We start from the raw sequence: 21,342 nt of genomic DNA on the forward strand, positions 1-21,342 counted from the left end.
GGGCCTGCTGCGCACGCGCGCGCCCTTCCGGGGAGGTTGGGGGGGGGCTCCGCGCGCTGGGCCCCGGCCCGGCGGCTGCCTCGCTCGGTGCCGCCGCACGCCTCTCCTCTGCAGGCGGGCTGCCTTACGAGCTGACCGAAGGGGACATCATCTGCGTGTTCTCGCAGTAAGTGGCGCTGCCCTCGCTACCCTTCAGGGCCTGGTTGTGCTGGTGGCACGGTGGGATCCCTCGGAGTGGAGCAGGACGTGCTCTGCCTCTGCTTCCTGCCCTTCTGCAGGCCCCGAGGCCCTCTGCACGTTCCCTGCGGCCGTTCTGGCTGCTAATCGTGTGTTTCAGGTATGGAGAGGTTGTGAACATTAATCTGGTGCGGGACAAGAAGACGGGAAAGTCCAAAGGCTTCTGCTTTCTTTGTTACGAAGATCAGAGAAGCACTATTCTTGCCGTTGACAACTTTAACGGAATCAAGGTCAGTGAAGCAGAGTAAGACATAGTTCTGTCTGGCTGAGGTGGCTCCTGGTACGTCACGTCACGTTATGTCAAACAGTAGCCCTGACAGTGGGGCTCACTGCTATCCCGTGTTGCTTGGGAGGCTTGTCTGTGGCTGTGCTAACCCTGTGACTCCTTCTTGTAGATAAAAGGAAGGACAATCCGAGTGGACCATGTGGCTAACTATCGCCCCCCCAAAGACTCTGATGATTTAGATGATGTCACCAAAACCCTCCGTGAAAAGGGCTGTGGAGTTAAAACGCCACCTCATACTTCATCTGATTTGTTGTCAGAAGATGATAATGTGCCAGTAAAAAAGCAAAAAGGTTAAGTGTGTTCCTGTCAGAGTCCTTACCCAGTTGGGAATGTCTTCATGAATCCCTGTCTTGCCAGGGCCCTTAGCTCAGGGAAACAGCATCAGTGGGAGAAGGAGGGGCAGATGTGTACTTGAAAAGTGCCATAGTCTTAAAGTCCAGGTTGTAGTTTGTGATCTTCTGAGCAATATCTGATTGTCTCACTTAGTCCTTTACCCCCATCCTCTCAGAGCTGTATCTTGCAGGTAGTAGTACTTTTTTCCTGGAAAAAAGAACCTCTCTGGGGGGTTAGGAGGCTGTGAAACTGGGGAAAAAAAATCATCGACTCATTATTCATTATCTAAAGATGGGTGGAGGATYGAAAGATGCTGTGGTGTTAGATGGCATAGCTTGAGGAGCTAATACTTGCAGGACTATTGCTCCCTAAAGATGAACCTGTATTTCAGATAAAGAGAAAAGCAGGCAAGAACGGCAAAAGCAGAGCCTGCAGGCTGTGAAGAGGGCTGTGTCTGCAGAGGAGTCGCATCCAAGAATCAAAATTAAAAAGGAGAAGGAGGATCCTGCCTATGACCGGTATACCAATGTGAGTCAGCAGTCCTGGAATGGGTCTGAGAGGAAATATGTGAGCAGGACACAGCGGGAAGAGGAAGAGCAGAGGCACCAGAGAGCTTCAGAGAGAAGAGGGGAAAAGAGCTGCCAGGAACAGAGGGGACAAAACAGCCTGCGGAAAGAAAGAGGAGAGACTGGCAGAAAGGGTGAAGGCCACAGCAGGAGACGAGAAGAGCGTCTCGAGGGAACCAGATCCAGGGACCACCGGGAGAGCAGTGCCAGAGAGCCCCATTCCAGGCACAGAGAGCCAAGTAACACTAGGGATTCCAGCCACCACTAAGCCGTGGGGTGAGCAGCACCTGGGGCCATGGCTGCTCTGACCAAACAGTTGGAGTGTGTTCCCTGAACCTAGCCCAAAGCCTGCACGACACCTCCTTATGCCTCTGTGAGGATACCACAGCTAGACTGCTAGTTTCCACCAGTTCTAGCTTTGTTTCTCATTCCAGCTCTCGGACAAGGATCTCCTTGTTTCTGGTGCAATCCGGGATGTGAATTTTATTGTCTTTGTGTTCAGCCCTTCTATGCTGTGGCAACCTGCAGCATTAATGGTGGATGGCCTTGCAGACATGTAGATGTGTCGAGCCGTTCACTGCGACATGAAAACAATCACTGGGCTGCTGGTGTTCCCTAAGCAGCCCAGTGTCAGCAGTCCTGGCGGAACTGTTTTCCATTGCCCCTCATTACACTCACTGTCTCATCTCTCCCTGCAGTGAGAGGTTGGTGGGAATCTTGTAGGCCTTACACACACTGGCTTTGCCTCCTGAGCCCATCCTGTATATCTGCCAGTTTCTGTGATGAATCCCAAGGGATGCACTGTTCAGTCAGGGCTATTTATTGTTTTTTTTTTAATGTCCCTTAATAAAGCTGATCTATTAACTGAAAGACAGAACTGTGAGTAGCAGTTCTATTTCCTGGTAACTGATTAAAGGTTTACTTTTTTTCTTATACTGTGTTCAAGCTGACTTGACCTGAAGAACAAAGGTAACTGATAATCAAATTGAGGGTATATGGCAACAAAAGAAGGGATAGATTTTAGTCATATCTGGAGATATGGAGGAGACCCTGCTGTATGAAAATATGACTCAAGATCCCCCTGGTGCAGAGATAGGAAGTATTATGGTTTCAAGTAGTCATTGAGCTGCAATGCTTCAAGGGCAGGATGAGAGGTGCTTCACCCACTAAGCTTGCTGGAGCCTTTGACTGGAGGATGCTGGACAGGACTGAAGCATGAAGGCTGAAAATGAAGAACTTCAATGGGGTTTGTATGGGGAAGAGGGGGTTGCTGGGGATGGGGGTGGAACCGAGGGGCAAACCGCTATCCAAACCTCCGCCATTGGACATGGGGGGAGATAACTCCAGGTAAAATGACACAGCAGGTTCCTGGGATGCTTATCTAGCCTTTGTTCTGTGTGGTATTACCCAAAAGAGCAGTTTAATTATAAAAATGTCATTCTTGACTCACTGTATTTACTCCTGGCTTCAAGATCTTGAAAATGAAGCAGTATTGAATCCCCCGTTTGAAGTGCGGTGGTTGTGCCCCGAGCGGCAGCTCCCGTGGCTCAGCAGTGGGAGGGCGTTACGGGCTGGGTTCCCGGGCGGAACGGGGGAAGAAACGCCGCCGGCCTCACGGCAGAGCCGCTGCCGGGCTCCCCGGCGGGGAGCGGGCTGGGCCAGGCCGGATTACCGCGCTGGCGTGCGCCGTCGGGGCTGCGGGTCCGCAGCTGCCTGACAAACCGCTCCCCAAAGCTCCGCGCCCCGCTCCCTGCCCTGCTCCAGCGGGGCCGCCGCCGCCGCCGCCGCCGCCGCGGGCGGGAAGGAGGCGGGGCGGCGGCGCGCGCGTCACGCGGGGGCGGCCGCTGCGCGAGCGGTTCCGGTTCCGGCGAGGTGGAGGCAGGTGTCCCGGCTTGGTGCGCCGCCGGCGCCCGTTCCGCCATGCCATGTCCGCGCTGAACTGGAAACCCTTCGTGTACGGCGGGCTCGCCTCCATCGTGGCCGAGTTCGGTGAGGCGCGGCGGTGCGGCGCGGGGCGGGGCGGGCGGCGGCGCGGTGCTGCCCGGTGCTGACGGCCGCTCTCCCCGCAGGCACGTTCCCCGTGGACCTCACCAAGACGCGGCTGCAGGTGCAGGGCCAGAGCGCCGACGCGCGGTTCCGCGAGGTGCGGTACCGCGGCATGTTCCACGCGCTGTTCCGCATCTGCCGCGAGGAGGGCGGCCGCGCCCTCTACTCGGGGTAAGCGCTGGGCCCGGCCGCCGCCCCTGCACGGCTGCCCCAGTGCCGGCCCCGGCCCTGCGGGAAGAGCGGGCTGCGCGGCCGGGGCGCCCGCCGCGGGCTGGACGCTCCCCCGGGGCAGGGCGCCCGGACCTGCGCGGCGAGGCTGGGGGCTGCCTGGGCGCCGGCCGCCTGCCTGCCTGCCTGCCTGGGGGCCGTGCGAGAGGCCTCTGGGGGACCCGAGCTTGCTCGCCGGGACACCCGAGGGAGCAGCGCGAGCTCTGCCTCTTGCGGCTTGGTGGCTGGCAGGGAGCAACTTGTGCTGGACCGACAGGGGAGGCCACCAGGGCGGCGGGGTTCAACTGGATTTCGTTTGTTCACCCACTCAGGATTGCCCCTGCGTTGCTGAGGCAGGCATCGTACGGCACCATAAAGATTGGCATTTACCAGAGTTTGAAGCGGCTGTTTGTAGATCGCTTGGAAGGTCAGTGTTAGTAAACACATCAGCACAGACACATCACACAGGAGGTGCAGTGTGAAACCTTGTGCTCTCTGTTCTGTATGTTTTCGCTCGTTCCCTTCCTTGTCCTTTCCAGCCACAAATTCCCCAAGGAATGGAACGTTTTTTTTCCTGTCCTGCTATGCCATTTTGTTTGTGTAATAATAGTGGGGATAGGTTTCAATATAGAATCTTGTTGGGCTTGGCACTGTCCGCAGYTGCAGAAACAATCCCTAGCCAAGCACCTCCCCTTCTAAACTGATCTTTCTTTTCACCAGCCTTGATCTGTGCAGTATCAGAGCCAAAAAAGCTATTGTCGACTCAGGCTCATCTCCTTCCTGATTAGCCTCAGGAAAGACATCATGTCCCAGTTGTATTCCCTGGACTTCCCTGTGTTACTTGGATTGAAAGCTGCAGTAGCAAACCTCTCCCTTCTCCCTGCTGGAGCCTTTGAGTCCTTGTACCTTCACACAGCAGCTCTGGTTTGCATAGAAATTACAGTGTGCAACTCCTTAGCTTTTGCTCCAGCCCCGTAGATAGGGTACCACGAATGCTCTTGACCCGTATGCCTCTGGTAATGAGAGCCTCTACCGCTCCTATCTAGATAGCGGGACGCTAAGAGTCTGGTAGTGTTCACTGAAGGAGTACCAAGCACTGGATGCACAGATAAGGTTTAATCCCTGGTCTGACACAAGTGAATGTTGTAGTGACGTTACAGTCTGGGAAAGGGAGATGAGGGAGGCTCGGGCCATTCAGCAGGCCAGTGAGAGGACGAGGAGTATAGCACAGTAGGGCTTTTTACTGGGGTTGCTCTACTTTTGAGTAACATCTCTCCCTGCGCTTGGTTCTGTGGCTTGTGCACTGGGCTGCACATCTCTTCCGCACTTGCTGCCGCTGCATTTCCAGTTGTAAGTACTGTTGTCTGAATGTTTGTCTCCCTACAGGCCTGGGGCAGCCAGTGGCCTGGTCTCCTCTGGGAAGTGCTGTGGTCAGTACCAGCAAAGGGCCATGCCTTTTTCTGACATAACCATCACTCTAATACTGGGCCTGGAAGTCTTGGAGATTTCCCCCCTCTTCCCCACCCGGAACTAATTGCTAACTTTCTAACTTTTGCCTGGGTCACCTGCTCTCTGTTTTCTCAAGGTGGCTGCATATTTGGAGTGCAGCCAGCTGGGGCTCCAGAATAAAACTTTTCGGTGTTAGGTTACCTCAAGGAGTGTTTAGTTGTCCCTCTCTGTCCTCCCTTTATCTTGCCCTGTCTCCACCATGATCAGGGGACACTGAAATCTCAGATAATTGTTGAAAATTTTCCTATATAGCAATCTTTTCCTTGCCCGACCAGCTAGACTCATCAATCAGACCTGCTTCTCTCTGAAAGTGTGTTGCTGAGTGTTTCAGCTCTTGCTTTCTGCCTCTGGCAGCTGAGGCAGATGTGGGGATAGACCTGCCAAGAGCTGAGGGTAGTTGGTCGGTCTCTGCTCATGCAACTTCACCACGTGATTTGGGAGCTGAACTTTTCTGTTCTTCCCAGAGCTTCTTGCTTGTTCAGTATGGTCTCTGCACCTTCTCTTAAGATCTTTAGGATCTGACCTTCTCTTCTTGATTGCAGATGAAACGTTGCTAATCAATGTGATCTGCGGAGTGGTTTCAGGAGTGATCTCCTCCGCACTTGCCAATCCAACAGATGTGCTGAAGGTAAGACATGTATGTGGCCAGAGACAGCTCTCTGCCGGCTGTGTTTTGCCATGTTGAAGCTGCTGCTTTCCAGTGAAGGTGCATCTCTTCCAGCTGCGGTGAGATGTTCTCCAAGCCACTGCTGCATTAGTTCTGTTAATTTGGGCTGCTTATGAATGAGAACAGAGGTCCAGAGCAGGAACCATTTAAAAAAAAAAAATGCAGCTCTTAAAGATCAGGAAACCTTTTATGGTGAGGGGTGGAGGTTGTGTTATTTTAAAAGTGAGTAAAGTGAGTGGTGTGGTAGCCAGGCATTCAGCGGACCTTAGCTCCTTTCCCTGCAGCCACCATGCTTCTTTTGACTGATAAAATTCTGTCCTACCTGTTACATGGAGTGACCAGAGTTCAGTGGGAACTGCTGGATCCCCTCCATTCCCTACTGCTGGGTCATTGGGGTCAAGAAAACTCTGCTCTGAGCAGAAGCAGTCTGGAGAACTTTTCTACACTTTTCCCTGTATAGATCTGCCTTCTGGGACTGTGTTCAGAGTGGAAAGGTCTTGCCTGTCACTTTTTTGCACTGTCTGAATTTTGCATTACACTCCCACCCTGCCACAGTCCCTGCTCCTTGCCTGCTGTTATCACCAGACGCTTGGTTTCCAGTGAAAGGGCACAAGGGTAGCGTGTCTGCTCTGAGTTGCTCCCTTCTACCAGGAGGTCCACTGAGCTGGTAGCTTTGCTCTCCTGGGCAGTCCCTGATGCCATCCTGCTGACTCTCACATTTGTTTCAGATTCGAATGCAGGCTCAAGGCAGTTTATTCCAGGGTGGCATGATTGGCAGCTTCATTGATATCTACCAGCAGGAGGGTACCCGAGGCCTCTGGAGGGTGAGTTGCTGGAAACCTCCTCTCTAGCAGCAGAAATAACAGCTTCCTCAACTTGTTCGCTGCTCCTCATCTAGTGTCTCTAGGCCCTGGTGCAGTATTTGCAGAGGATTGTGGCCCAAGGGTAGTAGCAAATTTCTGGTTCTGGTCGCTGGCCAAACAGAAACACGTGTGTGATGGGAGATTGGGTCTGTGCTGCAGCAACACAAGGGCTTGGCCAGGCAGGCCTGTTTCCCAGGACTGAAGCTGGTTTACCTAAAGTTTCAAATAGATGAGTGTCCCTTGAGCAGACCAGCATTTGGGCTTGGACAAGCATTACTGGGCTAGATCCTCCTTGTGCTCTGCTCTGGGGAGGATGCTCAGCCTGGCATATCTTGGAGTCAGTTAGTGGTGATCCTGTGTTCAGTGAGTGGGACAATTTGCCTACCTCCAGATACGAGCAGCTGATCACCTCCTCACATGGAGGAGGAGGAATTCTTCTAAATAACTTGGAGTGCAAAGGACAGAGTAACTTTCTGAAGTTCCCTCAAACCTACTTTGTGTCCCAACCTACCCACTGTCCTAGCCCCCTGAAACTTGCCATCTGTGCATATAAAGAGTATGACAGAGTGGTGGGTTTTGGGGAACTGGTGATACAAGACTCTTGGGCCTGAAGATGTACGAGAGCTACTAGTGCTCCAGCCTTACTGTTTGGATTTTAGCAGTGGTTCTTTGGCTTTGTGTTAAGGAACCTCACTCTGTCCTTGCAAAACAAAAGTCTTTTGTGCACTCAGGTACCCAGCCATCTGTCTAGGAGCAAGTTCAAGTACAGGAATTCCAAAATTAGAGTGCTTTTCTACAAGCAATGGTCCTATTTCTTTCTTATGGCCAGGGAAGTCCTTTACAGGAAAACAGGTGTTGCAATGAACTGGATGGGAAGAGGAGGGAAGGGGGGGGAGGGGTCAATCCACTGCTGGTTTTGACTTAGTAGTTACTCTGAGATTATTCCTGCTCTCTAGACAAACTCATGCAAGAGGGGAAGCAAGAACAGAAAAGAAATGAAACCATCTGTGTTACTGATGTGTACTGCAGGCAGGATGCAGTGTACTGACACATCAGTCTCAAGGTGGTTTCCAGTGATCAAGCTAGTCTGACTGCTCTCTGGTCTGGGACAACCACTAGGTAGAGTGCCTCCTAACTCCAGTATTCCCTCACGCTGAGGCAAAGCTGTTTTTGCTATCCCGATTTCTCACCAGCTTTGGCAATTATCTTGTGGGGATGAACTGATGTTTGAACTGGCTGTGCCAGGATTGTGTTAGACAGGAACCCAAAAGGAGACTGTCAGATGCTGCAGTAGCTCATCAGGATGGGAACAGGAGGAGCTGTAAACCTGAAAAGTAATTTTACTTCTTACAATTGCTTTGGTTTGGTGTGATGAGAAAGCCAGATGTCCTGGTGGATTGGCTCATGATCTGGCTGCACTGAAGAGTCGCTCCTAGTTCCAGTGACTGGAGAGCTCCCCCATGACAATGTGGGTTTCCCTGAATTACTCAGACGGTGTTACAGTTGCTGTGGCATGGGTCCAACTCAGCGTTGCTACTGTGTTCTCCTTGCCCTGCAGCCCAATGAAATTTGCACCCTTTTTGTCTCATTACTGATGATGGGGTTTGCTGGGACATTTCTTGGACACAGCGTAGCTGGTTCTTCTTACTTGAGCTCATGCTTGTTCCTCTCAGTTGTATTGCCAGATCCCAGATCAGTGTCCTGTCAGCAGCAATGCTAGCAGGACATGAAGAACTCCCAAATCACAAGCCTTAGCAAAGAAGAGTCTGGCTGCTGTTGTGTAGCAAAGAGGACCTGGAGTCACATGTGACTCCCTAGGTAGCTGCTGCTATTGCTCTTGGGTTAATCTTTTCTGGTGTTGAAATCTGTGGGTACTGTTCAGCAGGGGAAGACCAGTGGATTGAAGCCTGATTCCTGTGTGCTGTTGGCTGGGAGGAGAATAGTACCAGGTGGTTAATCTAGGTGGAGTAACACTGCCAGGGTGGAGGGTGAAGGAGTCCTCCTTAGCTTTGCAGTAAAGTGGGGAGACGGCAAGCTGCTGTAACTGAAAAGCTGCAGCTGCAATACAAGGGCAGGAGGATGCAGAGGAGATTGTCAGCAAAAGGCCCTTGAGAGGCACCTGGGGAGAGATGCTGTGACTGATGTTTGTGCTCTACAGGGTGTTGTTCCGACGGCCCAGAGAGCTGCTATCGTGGTTGGAGTGGAACTGCCAGTCTATGACATCACCAAGAAACATTTAATTCTGTCGGGCCTGATGGGTGATACAATCTTTGCCCACTTTGTGTGAGTATTTGCCATGGCTGCTGCACTCTCCAAGCTTAGCAGGGGTTGGGAAGCAAGTGTTTAGCAGGGGAGGAAGGTGGGATTTGTGGTGAAACCTTGGGCTGGTTCCTGATTATAGAACAAGTGCTGTGGAGCTGCAGAGTACAGGCCCAGTACTTACAAGGGATGTGCTGTGGCAGCTGGAGCAACTCAAAATGCCCAGCAAGCATCCCCAGGGAGACCTTCCTGTAGAAGGCACCTGGCAGAAAACTGGTGAAGTAAAATTGTGGTTTCGGCTCACTGATGTTACAAAAATGCTGGTCCCAGCCACTGTTGCTCCACATCTGTGTCCTGGTATGAACAAGTCAAGGTAATGGGAGCAGCAGGAATGCCAGGTGTGTGACTAACTGTAGCAAAGAGCTGTTCCAGTCCTAGGTCCTCATCTCTACAGAGGTTTTAGATTTGCAGCCGTTGCTGTAAGAGTTCTGTGAGATGACTTTTCAACACTGACCTGGACAAGGCCCTGAGCAATCTGACCTAGCTTTGAAGTCAGCCCTGCTCTGAGTGAGGGTTGGTTTAGAGACCTTCCAAAGTCCTTTTCATGTACATTTTCCTATTATTCTTCTGKCAGACGCTTTAGCTGGAGGTGCTGCAGTACATCAGCTGGGTTTGCCTGCTATGGGCTGAAGGTGACGAACACTAGACCGTACACACAGGGAGGAGAGTAGCAGCTTCATGCTCCCTCTTGCTGCCTTTGGTCTCTTTCCCTGCCCTGAAGCAATGTTTGCTCTGGTGAGAAGGATGTGCACTTCCAAGAGGCTGCCTTCAGGTCTGTGTCACCCTGATAGCACTGAGAGTCACTTGCCAGACTGCAGGCTGCTCCTCTGGAGACGCAGCAGTGAGCTCTGGCAAGGATCTTGATTAGGCAAAGCTGAGTGTTTCGCTTCTCTGAGCTCCCTGGGGTCTCACAGTGGTATGTGTCCTGCCTCTGCCTGCTTCTCGATGCAAACAGACAGCGCAGTTTAAGTTTCTTACTAAAGGCTTTTCATAAAATTCAGTGAAAGATGCTCTCTGTGCTTTTGTCAAGGCCTGCCTCCCATTCTGAGCTCGAATGGCCGTGTTCAGAGCTGCTCCTCTCTAACGTTTTGGTGCATACAGTTCTAGTTTCACGTGTGGGCTGGCCGGTGCCATTGCCTCCAACCCTGTGGACGTGGTGCGGACACGGATGATGAACCAACGGGCAATAGTGGGCAGCGTGGAGCTCTATAAGGGCACTCTGGATGGTCTTGTGAAGGTAAGGAGGTGACAGAGGTGGGTAAATTCCTGTTTTTAGGAGCTTGGCCAGATTCCAGCAACACATACCACTGATTTTACCAATTAGATTCGACAACCACAGAACATGCTTGTCAGCAAGTCCTTCAGACAAACCAGAGAAGGGCCTAGAGCCACTTTCCTAAGTCCAAGTTCACCATCAGCTTAAGCATCCTTCCAACCTCACCTTATGGGAGAAAACTTTTAGTGATGCAGTTTGGTTATGTTCTTGGGCAAAGTGTCATTTGTAGCCTAATTGACGTGTTGGGAAAGCACCCTAACACCATCTCCAGTGGCCTCTCTGCTTGCTTCAGCAGCTTTAAAGGTCCATTATGTCACACATGGCACTGAGGAGGTGGGCAGAGCAGGGACCTGAAGTGATCTTGCTGTGTAGCACAGCAGGGGACATGGAGCTGTTTTGTGTTAAGGCTGTTGCACTCTGTGGAGGGTGTTTACCATGCGTGTCAGATTGATTTCATCCCCACAGCATGGACTTGCTGCCCTACCACTGTTGGTGTTCCTGCAGCAGAGATCTTCCCTGAGCCTCCTGCTGTCTGCAATATCTGACCATGCCTGAAGGAGCGTCTCATAATTGTTCTGTCTCTTCTCTCCTCCCAGACATGGAAGAGCGAGGGCTTCTTTGCACTCTATAAAGGTTTCTGGCCCAACTGGCTTCGGCTCGGTCCCTGGAACATCATTGTATCCTTCAGAGTGCTACTGGGAGGTCAGGAGTATGGGGCGGGGGCAGGGGAAGACCAAACTGTAGGGGAAGTGCAGAGCGGACCACCTGACAGGGCACCTTTGACTCTGCTCATCACCTTATACCCAGTATCTTTCCTGCAGCAGCCCAAAGTGAACTCCCTGTCCTGCCTGGACAAACACCAGCTGTGGTGTGGCTGCAGCTGGTTCAAGTGCCCAAAAAATGCCACTGCTTGTGATTGCTGTTTCTAACAGCCAGCTCTGTGGGTGGCCAGCACAAGGACTTCCAGTGCAGGAGCACTGGAATCTCTTGTAAAGTGTGTGCTCTCATACACTTGGCTTGAGACTTTCCATTTGGCCTGAGCTCCTGGAGGTGCAGCAGTTTCTGGACTGGCTTCTGTTTTGGGAGAGAGCCTGGGGAGCATTCTTCTGCTCTGAGATGGGTGCTGGTCTGCTCTACAGGATCAGTGCTGCTGTGTTGCTGTGCTGGCTCCTTCTTGCCCTCTGAAAATATGTATGTAATTTATTTTAAATAAGTCACATCTTAGAAAGTACACGCCTGGGGCTAAAGTTACCTCTCTTTCTTAATGGTCTAGGCAGGCCTGGGCCTGCTTGTTTGTGAGTCAGTCTCTTCCCTCTCCTGGTAGCTCTCCTCCCACAGCTCCCTCTTCCATCTGTTCAAGTCATTTTATGCAGCCTAGAAGAGGGGCTTCCCTGTCTTGGCTGTCAGCTGTACTGCACTGATCCTTTCCCCGCTTTGCCTCTGGTCACTGGTGTGGCCTGGCCAGGTGGGAAGGTCCAGTGCAGACGCCCAGTGTATTTGTCTGGCCCAGTTCCTTGACGTTCCCATCAGTTTTTTATCACCTATGAGCAGCTGAAGCGACTTCCATTCTGAGAGCTGACTTCATTCCATGAGGACCATCTTCAAGACTTGCAGCAGAGAGCTTTGCTGCTGCCTTCCTATTCATTTCACCATCCCCATGTTCTGATGTTTTGGTACAAGTGCGTCTGGACCCTCATCCCCCTCCAAATTGCATGGTCCCTGGAGCATGTTCTGGCTGAAGTGAAACTGGGAGGCTCAAGGCAGATGCTGCATTTTTTTTTTTTTTTTTTGGACACAGAGACAAGTATTAAATGTACAAGTGTCTGGGTCTGAAGCGATATCTTCTGTGAAGATCTGTGCGTTCTAGTGGCCTTTGGATGCAGCGGTGGTTTGTTGTTTGGCTCATGTGCGTTTCTCTGCCATGCCTGCGGGGCGAGACTGGAGGCTGGACAGGGTGCTGTCATGTTTTCCTGCAGACGTGTAACCTCATTAAATTATTTATTGACTGGATGGCATGAGTTTGTGTTTGTGCAGATTTACTGCAGGTGTATTTCCCAGAGCAGATGGTGTGTCTGCCTTTGGAGAGAACAGAAGCAATTTTTTCAGCACAGTACATATACTTTTTTTTCCCAAGTATACTTGTTGGCTTTTTTCTAACAATTTTTTTAAAATAGGTCAAAGAGTCATTATAATATAAATATTTCTAAAACACAGGTTCATTGTTAGCATCAGGAAATTATGGTGCTGTACTGTCAGCTCAGTTTTGCAAAACCTCAATCTGCCTTACGTGATTTACTTATGTTATTTTTTAAAGCAATGTAGAGCAATTTAAAAGTGAAATTAGATGTCCCATTACTTTAAAATAGTGCCTCTAGCATGGCCAGTGCTAAGCAGAACAGCAAGCAAGATATTTATGATCATCACTTTCTGTTCTTTTAAATACATGTGGATTGTGAAAGCAAACAGGTTTCATGTTCCTATTCTCTTTCCCCTTTATGGAGCAGGTTGAGTTTGGATGAAGGTCCCATGTGCCAAAGAGCAGTGCTTTCTGTCTGGGAGTGCTGTAAGCTGAGATTCTATCCATGCAAATCGAGCAAGGGACAATCAACCAAATTCAGCCCTGACAAGATAATTATTTTCTGTGGTTTTGCAAAGGCATCTTTGTATTGTATTAACTGAATGTAAGGTAACACTGCAGAAGAAAGATGACTCCAATAAACTATGCAGGGCCAGAAGGAATAGAAAGGAGGAAAAAATTGTAGATCTTGCAGTAAACAGAGGCATTAATATAGGACCGGAGTTCATCAGCTGAGAGGGTAATTTTCAGACTTAAGCTATTCTTAAAAGCTGCCAGAAACTGGAAGCAGTGGATTAAAAAAAGTGGGAAAGGTTCATGTGCTCCCCTAGCTTTACTCTTGAGAATTTCTAAATATCAAAATTTAAATAAATACTTCTCTATGGATGAATACAAGTCTATATCAGAAATTTATTTTAACTGCAATTCAGTAAATTCTTTGGGCTTTCCTCAGTGTTTCCATAACTTCAGCTCTGGAACAATATCCTCTGTGCACCTCCATGGGATGTTGCTGCTGTTATAATTTTTTGGAGTGATCCTCCAACAGCTCTTTGGTATTTGCAGTTGCTATCCTGTTCATGTTCTTCAAACCGGTGTAATGAGCTCCTCAGAAATATGTAAAGAATATCCCCATGGCCACATCTCTGATTGCATTTCTCAGCTGGAAAGCGCTGAAAAGAGACTCTTCTCACTGTTTCTCCTGTTGGATCAGCCTCAGACAGATGGCTTTGGAGATGCTCCTTCCACTTGTCTGAATGGTCCCCAGCCCCTGGAGACATTGCTTATCTGAGCTGTTGTTTGAATTGGCTGTCATAAATGTTGCCCCATGTCCCTCTGCCTTGCTTTGTCAACAGTAACTGTGAGTAAATGTGCTGGTGCTGGCGATCTCTGTGGATGTGACGGTGAGGCAGAGGCTGGCTGTGAATGCTGCCTTGCGTATGGACATTAGGCACAGTGCCAGGTGTTTTCTGAAGATGTTCATAAACCCCTTCATGCAGAAAGCATCTTGCCTTTGCAGCCCTGGCAGGGGGGAAAAACGGAGTCACTTTGGGTTTCTCAGGTGGTGGAAAAATTAGTATTTTGATAGGTGTTTAAAAAAAAAACAAAACTGTAAACCTCAGTTGTAACTGCTTGTGCGAGGGGATAGCACTGTTAGAGATCTTGTATTTTCTAAAGAGGTTCTTTGCCTCAGGACGTCCTTCCTAGAAGCACTCCCTAAACACATTTGTCTTATTTGCTCAAGCTTATGTCTTCCTTTTTTTAAGCTTTTTTTAACTGTGCTAAGTAACGCATGAGAGTCTGAGCAGTGTGTGTACCCAGTTCTGTTAAAGGTGTGTTGATGCATATCCTGTTACTGCCCTGGGAAGTGGGGGTGCCTGAGCTCTCCAGGGCCAGAGCTGCCCCACAATCAGCCCACAGACATTACCCTCTCACTGCCTTCAGTTGCTGTACCATCTTACAGTGTGCCACGTGCTTGTGCACTGTGGCATTTTTTCCACCAAGGTGTGCCAGTATGGCTTTCATGCTGCTGCGTGGCAAGGCAGAGATTTGGGTTAAAAGGTAAATGGAGTAGCGTTTTTAAACCAAGGGCTGAGCAAGCTGCCTGGGGGGTGCGCGCGCGCACACACACACACACACACACACACGCACAGGCTTAACAGTTTAACTCTGGTGTGGAGGTGGTATGGAAGGCACCCTGGAAAAAAGCTGAAGTCCTGGCTGAATGTCGAAAGTAGAAATATGCTTGGTCCCTGGTACATTAAATATAATATTAGGTGCTTTTTTGCATAGACTGGAGAAGCCTGCCAGAAGAGAGTCTTTGGGACTGGTAGATAATCAAAGAATAAAAGAAGTGCTCAAAAAAGTGAAGTCCATAGTAGAAAAGCTGAATGTTGTCAGTTTTCACTTGGAAGAGCTCAGAGTGATTCCTCTGTTGGAGACTTCGGAGAGGGTGACAGGGGAATTGCTCTTGAGCTAAAACACTGTCAGAAGAGGTTAGGGGACAGACTATTAATTGAACATGAGCAGAGGGCTGGGCTGAGGTGACCCCAAATCGTCAGGGAACCTCAGGATGAAATGGCCAAAGCTCTCATTTGTTGCTTCTCATTTAAAGTTCCCCTCACATTAGGGAATGGAAAGTGTCAAAAGTGTGGACAGGATTTAAAAAAAGGTTTGGGGAGGTTTCAGCAAACTACCAGCCACTGTCTGTGCCACACTGGTAGATAATATAATGAAGACTCGAGACAAATGACTGTGATATGTGCTGGAAGAGCCAACAGCTGAGGGAGGAGGAGGAATCCAGGTTTCAAATCTTCTGGGAGGTTTTTGAACCAGAAAGGTGGTGGTGATCTGCTGTATCTGGATTTCCAGAAGGTTTTTGATCTAGTCCTTTATGAAGGCCATGAAAGAAACTAGGCTGATGCTGGATAAAAGGAAAATGCCTGTCAGGCTCTAATAAAGGTCGTGATATGAAGTGTTCAAGGTTGTAACAGGGAATGCTGGCAGYGATGAGCTGCAGAGGGGTGTCATGAAGTAGACACACCAAGTAATGTGAGGAGAAGGAAGCACTGCCAGGGATGGCTGCTGAACCTGCTGTGGTCTCGCAGAGGTAGAGATCTTGTGCTGTGTGCTGTGAAAATGCCCATTCAGTTTTGGCCAAGGGGGATGGAGAAGCCCCTGCAGAGTAGGCCTGTCCTGCAAGCTACTGTGGTGCTGTGTATGGGACAGGGCAAGGATGTGCTTCTGGGGAGGCAGCACCTCTAGTTTGCATTTGTGCTTTCTCCCCTAGCTTTCCTGCCATTTCTCCTCTCTCCATCTAGCCTCCCACCCTCCTCGATCCCACGGGAGCTGGGCCCTCTCACCTGTCAGGATTGAGGCTGCCCAAATGCCTCCTTGTAGGAGATTCCTTGCGGTCCAGGGCTGAACCTGGTGGGGGGAGCAGGCTGGCTCCAGGTACTGGTGCCATCGTTTTCCTAATCTGTGCAGACCTAGTGCATTCCCAAGGGCCTTCCCTGGTGTGCGGCTCTGATTACAGTGGCCGTGCTTTGTATTTCTGCTGCATCTTCACTCCCCGCTGCAGAGTTTGCACTCTTCCCTTTGGCCATGTCCTGTCCTTGACCAGCCCTGGAGCTGTGTCATTCCCCTTGGCTGCATTCTGCCCTCAGCCAGCCCTGAAGCTGTGCTCTGGGCCATGTCCTGCCCTCAGCCCTGCTCTCAGCTTCTCCCTGGCAGCCTGCTCTTTCCAGGTTACTGTTTGACAGAGTGAGGCCTGAACCTTCCCCGTTTCCTGGCAGCTCAGATCATTCCAGCTCATGAGGCAGGAGCGGTGGCTTGTGGCACTCTATTTCAAGGGATTAGTGTGGTTTCCTTGGTCCCTATAGGAAAAGATCACCCTGGGTCTGGCAGCGACCCTGCAGAGGCCCTATGAGCCACCTATGCATCTTAGTGGGGCTATATGTTTGGCGCTCTCTTTGCTTGTTCCCCTCTTTTATCAGCACCTGGGTCAAAAGCAGGACATTAGTCCTGCCCAAGTCCTCAGTGCTTAGCTGGGGATGCCCTGCTCCCCGTGTGCCATCGCAGCAGCACCACTGGACAAGGAGTGAGCAGGGCATGATCCCAGCACCCACCCAGACCTCAGCCTTTGAGCCAGCCTCATGGCCACACCGAGGGAGATGCCAGAGAGGCTGATGGTGGTGGCCCTGGCGTGGGAGATGTTGAAGCTGCGTGTGCAGGGGCTGCTGGGATGCTGTCAGGGTAGGGAGCTGGGGGAGCATGAGCAGGATGTTTGATAGGAGAGCAGCCTTGGCACAGCCTTGTGCGGGTTTCCTGTCCAGGTGCTCGCTGCTCACCATCCTGCTCCAGGGTTGTCTGGAAACGTGGCTTGAGGGGAGGGACCTCTGTGGGCACGGCAGGCACTGGGAGCGCACCAGTCCCTTCCGGCAGGCAGCTGGAGAGCGGAGCTCTGCTCCCTGACTTCCCGGCCCGAGGGAAACACTGCTGCACCCAGGGCTTTCGCTGCACTGCCCAGAGAGTGAAGAGCCACGCTTGCTGCCGCCCATCCCCTGGGAGCTGAGCTGTGTGAGCTGAAAGGCCCTAGATGGGAGGGATGCCTTAGAACCACATCAGGGCCACACTGTCCTCAGGCCGTGCTCTGTGGGGGACAGCCATGGCCATTTCAGCCTTCGGACTCATCCTTGCTGTGCTGGCCTCGCTCATCATCACTGCCAACGTGCTGGTGGCCATTGCCCTCCTTCGCCTCATCCAGAAGAACAGCTGCAATGGGCTCTACTTTGTCCTTAACCTGGCCGTCGCAGACTCCATGGTTGGCTTCACAGTCGTGGGTCTGGTCATGGATGAGTTTTCCCAGCCCTTTTATCCCACCCAGACCTTCTGTGTTCTGAGAATGGCTTTTGTGACTTCCTCCTCTGCTGCCTCCATCCTCTCCCTGACGCTGGTTGCCTGCGACAGGCACTTGGCCATCAGGCAGCCTTTCCACTACTTCCGGCTGGTGACAGGCCTGCGGGTTGGGGTACGCTTGGTGGGACTCTGGCTGTTCGCTGCTATCATTGGTTTCCTCCCGGTCCTCGCCCCGAGCTTTCAGCAGATCTCCGCCAGGGACAAATGCACCTTCTTTGGAGTCTTCCAGCCAAGTTACATGCTCACAGTCTTCTGTGTGGGCTTCTTCCCAGCACTCTTTCTTTTTGTATACCTCTACTGCGACATGCTGAAAATTGCAGCTGTGCATGTGCAACACATCCGGGAGGTGGAACACGCAGGGCTGGCGGGGGGCTGCCCCCCACCCCGCACTACCAGTGATGTGAAGGCCATGCGCACTGTGGCCATGCTCACTGGGTGCTTCACGCTGTCCTGGCTGCCGTTCTTCATTGCCAGCATTGTGCAGACCATGTGTCCTGAGTGCGTCCCCTACAAAGTCATTGAGAACTACCTCTGGCTGCTGGGACTGGGTAATTCCCTCCTGAACCCCCTGCTCTACTCTTTTTGGCAGAAGGATGTGCGACTGCAGCTCTCCCAGCTGGCTGCCAGTGTGAAGAGGAGAGTCCTCCTTCGCTTGGGGAATGGCTCTGATTTCCCCAGCAGAGGCACCAAGTCCCTCCCCACCGTGTCCTGCTTGCGGCTCCAGGACTGACATGGTAAGGAGCAGCTTTCCAGCTCACCTCCTCCATCACAATCACGAACCTGGGCCTGCCAGATGGGGAGGGGCTCTCAGACAGGGTGGGCCAGATTTTGGATGCTAACTCCCAGACATTGGCATGGCCAAACTCAAGCTTGCCTGCAACCCCATGCAGCCACAGCATGGCCCATTTGGCACCAGCTCCAAGGCACCCCAAATTGCAGGTGCCTGGGGCAAACACTGGCTTTGGTGTCAGCTGGGACCAGACCCTTGGTGCTTGGCTCCAAGGGCTACGATCCCTTGTCCACCTCTGTCTGGCTTCCCTGTCCAGAAATGGAAGCCTCCTTTGCCCTCCCGTCTGCATGCAGTGTCAGCTCTCTGGGCCACGAACCCCATCTGCCTGGGGCAGGGCTCCTCTCACAGCATCAGCTCCATTGTCTTCAGCCCCTTGGCCAGGTGCAGCACCCAGGTGGGCAGAGGCTGGAGGCTGGGAGGTGTGTGCGCATCCTAAATCTGTCCTGGACCACGAGCACTCCCAATCACTGTGCTACCTAAAGCAAATTGACAATCCTACAGCCTGCTGCACACCTAGGAGAGCTGCAGAACAGCACAGGCTGCACTGTTGCTGGTTAGCTTAGGATGTAAAGCGAGTTAATGAGTGACTGGCTGAGTACTGAGCTGAACTGGAGGAAGAAGAGGAATGGCTGCCTCGAAGCTGGGGAAAGCTCTGTGCAGAAGAGCTGCTGTGTCCCACTGGGGTTGTAGGGCTGGATTTGGGGCCTGCGAGGGACCCTACGCACTGACTCATCCGATGGGAGCACACAGCACTTCAGCATGTCCCGTCACACTGTGGTGATGTTCAGACCACTGACCCTGCCAAAGGCTCTGGTGACTTTTAATTGCTTTTTGTAAAATAACATCCATTTAATTCACATGGCAAGAAAACTTCCCTTAAAACAGGCTTCTTAGAAAAGAACTCATCCTAATCTGAAAATGAGGGTGCCATGCACAAAACAGCAGTTTTCCACCTCTGTCATTTGCCCCACTGGTAGATATGAAGGCTCAGGACCATATCCAGTCTGCAGCCAGAACCTGCCTTGGTCCTGAGGCCTTCCTCATCCCAGAAGAAGAAACAAACAAAAAGCATCCTCCAAAAACAAGGCATGTCACGGCACTCACCTCTTTGCCTGGGAAAGGCCTAAGACCAAATACTGCATGGCAGATCTTGTTCCTGACTGTATCTCATGGTGACAAGCCTGAGATAAGGCCTACATAGAGCAGAGCCAGCTCTGTGGGTGAACTGATACCTCGTAGGTGTATCTAGTCAGAATCAATTCTGGGGATTAGTGCATCATCTGCCTGTATGATGTGTTTGCTGCCTGTTCTTGATGAAGCCCAGGACTCCACCAGCTGCAGCTTTGCACAGCTAAGCCATCCTCTCTGAGCATCTAATAATGCCAAAGCTGTCCTCTGCCTCCCTGCAAAATGTGTCACACAGATGGTGCTGCGTGCAGGTATCCAAGTGGGAAGAGGGATGCTTTGCAAGCATTGCTGCTTCCCGTGCTTGCTGATCGCTGCCTCTGCTGCCGCGCTGCGGCCCACAACCTCAAAGCAGGCCCCGGACAGGGGCAGTGTTTGTGCCTGGGCACAGGGCCACATGAGACTGCAGATCTGAAGTGTGAGGACAGGAGCGTTACCACTGACTGTGCAGGCCTGCAGCCATCATGGTTTCCCCATCTGCGCTAGGGATCATGGCTCAGGCAGCCTCCCCAGTGCCAGAGATGCTGCAGGGACCCAGGGCAGTGACCTGGATGGGGGAGAACACGCTTCTGCCCAACTCTTGTGCTGCCAGAGGACATGCTCCTGCTGGAAACAGAGCATCTCCTTGCAGTGGAGGACCCGTCCCTCGCTGAGCATTCTGCACTTTGGTGCTGACCAGGAGATGCTCTGTGTCTCCTCTCTCTGTGGCATGGGTTGGGAGCTGGTGCTTGCAGACAGGGGTAGTCAGAGCTTGGTTCCTGAGATATACCTCTAGATCCTACCGGGATAGCACGGACCAGCAGACCTGCACCCTGTGTGAGACCACGTCTGCTTTCATCTCTTGTCCCGGAGAGCGTCTGTCCCCCTGCTGTGCCACTGTCGCACCAGCCATGCAGTGACTCTACTGGTATCCAGTGCTGTGCATTGCCCCGGCATCCAGAAGGTATGGGAGTGTGGTTGGAAGGTGGAGGCATGTCCGAGGCCATGGGGGAGGGAAGGGACAGGATTATTCCTGCCCTGAAGCCATGAGGGGAGAAGAGAAGATGGTGGAGTGCTTCTGCTACTTGCTGTCATATCAGCTGAATAAATTACATTTCTGCCAGCTCTGGTCGGTGTTCCTGGTAACACAGGGGAGTCTGGCACTGCAGCAGGGGTCCTGCCCAAGGCTGGTGGGCATGGACACCCATGTGCTTGTGGGGCGGTTCATGTGCTCTCCTACTGTGCTGTGGCAGCCCATTAGCAACCAGGGTCCCCCACCTCCTGATACATATCAGCCCCAGTCCGTCTTGCATTCATCCCTCCCATGATGGGTTTGTGTCCTTCTGGGGGCTTTTGAGTCTGCTCTCCTACTCCAGGGAGAAGGCTCTTTCTCCATCCATCTGAAAGCATGGGGACAGCGGGGATGCAGTTCTCCAGTCAGGGTAAGGAAGAGCTCAGGTAGCTCTTCCTTACAGAATATAATGAATATATATAGTTCTTGCAAGAGATGGCAGAGGAACCACAGCGGGGATGAGGCCTGGTGGTGACCCTGGATGGGTGGGCTCAAGACTGCGGGATGAGGCCTGGTGGTGACCCTGGATGGGTGGGCGCAGGGCTGAAGATGACAGTGGAGACCCATGGGGGCGCAAAGGGGGCCAGGGCCTGTGGGCTGGGTCGGGAAGGGGGACAGAGGAGCAGCAAGGGCTGGTGCCTTTCCCTAGCACCACGGGCTGGGAGGAGGGCAGGCCAGGTCCGGAGCTCAGGGGGAGGGAGTGCAGGGGAACAACCCCTGCAGCAGGGACCCCGGCTCCTCCGCCCGCCCGGGCAGGCACAGAGGGGAGCTCAGGGCGCGGGCGGCGAGCAGGTGCGCACCGAGGGCCCGCCGCAGCCGCCACGCTCAACCGGGGCGCCTCAGAGCCTCCCTTCCCCCCCGGCGTGGGGGCCGGGGGGCGGGGAGGGCACCACCGTCCCGGCGTGCCGTGCGCGCAGGGCCCCGCCCCCTAGCGACACGGAAGCCAATGGGCGGCGCCGGCGAGGCGCGCGGGGGCGGGCACGGCGGGGCGCGGAGGGGCCTGTGGGCGCCGCGGC

At 52.4% G+C, this 21,342-nt stretch overlaps 3 protein-coding genes and 1 long non-coding RNA gene across 11 annotated transcripts in view; 3 read left to right on the top strand and 1 right to left on the bottom strand.

The window, feature by feature from the left end:
- The window catches only part of RBMX2 (RNA binding motif protein X-linked 2), a gene marked incomplete at its 5' end in the record, with an annotated part of 2,850 nt that extends 495 nt beyond the window's left edge, over positions 1-2,355 (top strand). Inside the window, 4 exons of the mRNA XM_026072132.1 lie at positions 115-166; positions 338-467; positions 633-813; positions 1,248-2,355. Coding sequence (XP_025927917.1) covers positions 115-166; positions 338-467; positions 633-813; positions 1,248-1,690 — 806 coding nt within the window. The remainder of the gene's footprint in view (positions 1-114; positions 167-337; positions 468-632; positions 814-1,247) is intronic.
- A 90-nt stretch (positions 2,356-2,445) lies between these two features.
- On the top strand, positions 2,446-12,122 carry SLC25A14 (solute carrier family 25 member 14). 8 transcript variants are annotated; one of them, XM_026072121.1, is made up of 10 exons: positions 2,446-2,668; positions 3,492-3,639; positions 4,008-4,102; positions 5,062-5,105; positions 5,727-5,812; positions 6,580-6,675; positions 8,873-8,997; positions 10,135-10,270; positions 10,906-10,986; positions 11,840-12,108. In XM_026072121.1, the coding sequence occupies exons 1-10, from the start codon at positions 2,664-2,666 to the stop codon at positions 11,879-11,881; spliced, it is 858 nt and encodes a 285-aa protein (XP_025927906.1). In that variant the 5' UTR covers positions 2,446-2,663; the 3' UTR covers positions 11,882-12,108. The 8 variants fall into 8 exon arrangements, 6 of the variants coding, with proteins under 6 accessions (XP_025927906.1, XP_025927908.1, XP_025927909.1 ...); XM_026072122.1 differs by lacking the exon at positions 2,446-2,668 and adding an exon at positions 3,266-3,411 and having other exon boundaries at positions 3,492-3,565; XM_026072123.1 differs by lacking the exon at positions 5,062-5,105.
- Positions 12,082-21,342, bottom strand: part of LOC112969148 — a 9,841-nt gene continuing 580 nt past the window's right edge. The window contains exon 2 of the long non-coding RNA XR_003254589.1: positions 12,082-13,904. This is a non-coding gene — a long non-coding RNA (uncharacterized LOC112969148). The remainder of the gene's footprint in view (positions 13,905-21,342) is intronic.
- Positions 16,973-20,516, top strand: GPR119 (G protein-coupled receptor 119). The gene has a single exon (XM_026072119.1). It carries the CDS (start codon positions 17,050-17,052, stop codon positions 18,028-18,030), a length of 981 nt encoding a protein of 326 aa, XP_025927904.1. The 5' UTR covers positions 16,973-17,049; the 3' UTR covers positions 18,031-20,516.

The sequence above is a fragment of the Apteryx rowi genome, unplaced genomic scaffold (assembly GCF_003343035.1).
Source record: "Apteryx rowi isolate R43461 unplaced genomic scaffold, aptRow1 scaffold_338, whole genome shotgun sequence".
Classification (NCBI taxonomy): domain Eukaryota; kingdom Metazoa; phylum Chordata; class Aves; order Apterygiformes; family Apterygidae; genus Apteryx; species Apteryx rowi.

Excerpts from the sequence above, each read along its gene's own strand:
- GPR119 (XM_026072119.1), top strand. The coding sequence starts at position 17,050 with ATGGCCATTTCAGCCTTCGGACTCATCCTTGCTGTGCTGGCCTCGCTC.
- SLC25A14 (XM_026072120.1), top strand. The coding sequence starts at position 3,348 with ATGTCCGCGCTGAACTGGAAACCCTTCGTGTACGGCGGGCTCGCCTCC. Across the intron at positions 3,412-3,491 it reads CTCCATCGTGGCCGAGTTCG|GCACGTTCCCCGTGGACCTC; the intron begins GTGAGGCGCGGC and ends CTCTCCCCGCAG. Across the intron at positions 10,987-11,839 it reads TCGGTCCCTGGAACATCATT|TTTTTTATCACCTATGAGCA; the intron begins GTATCCTTCAGA and ends CGTTCCCATCAG.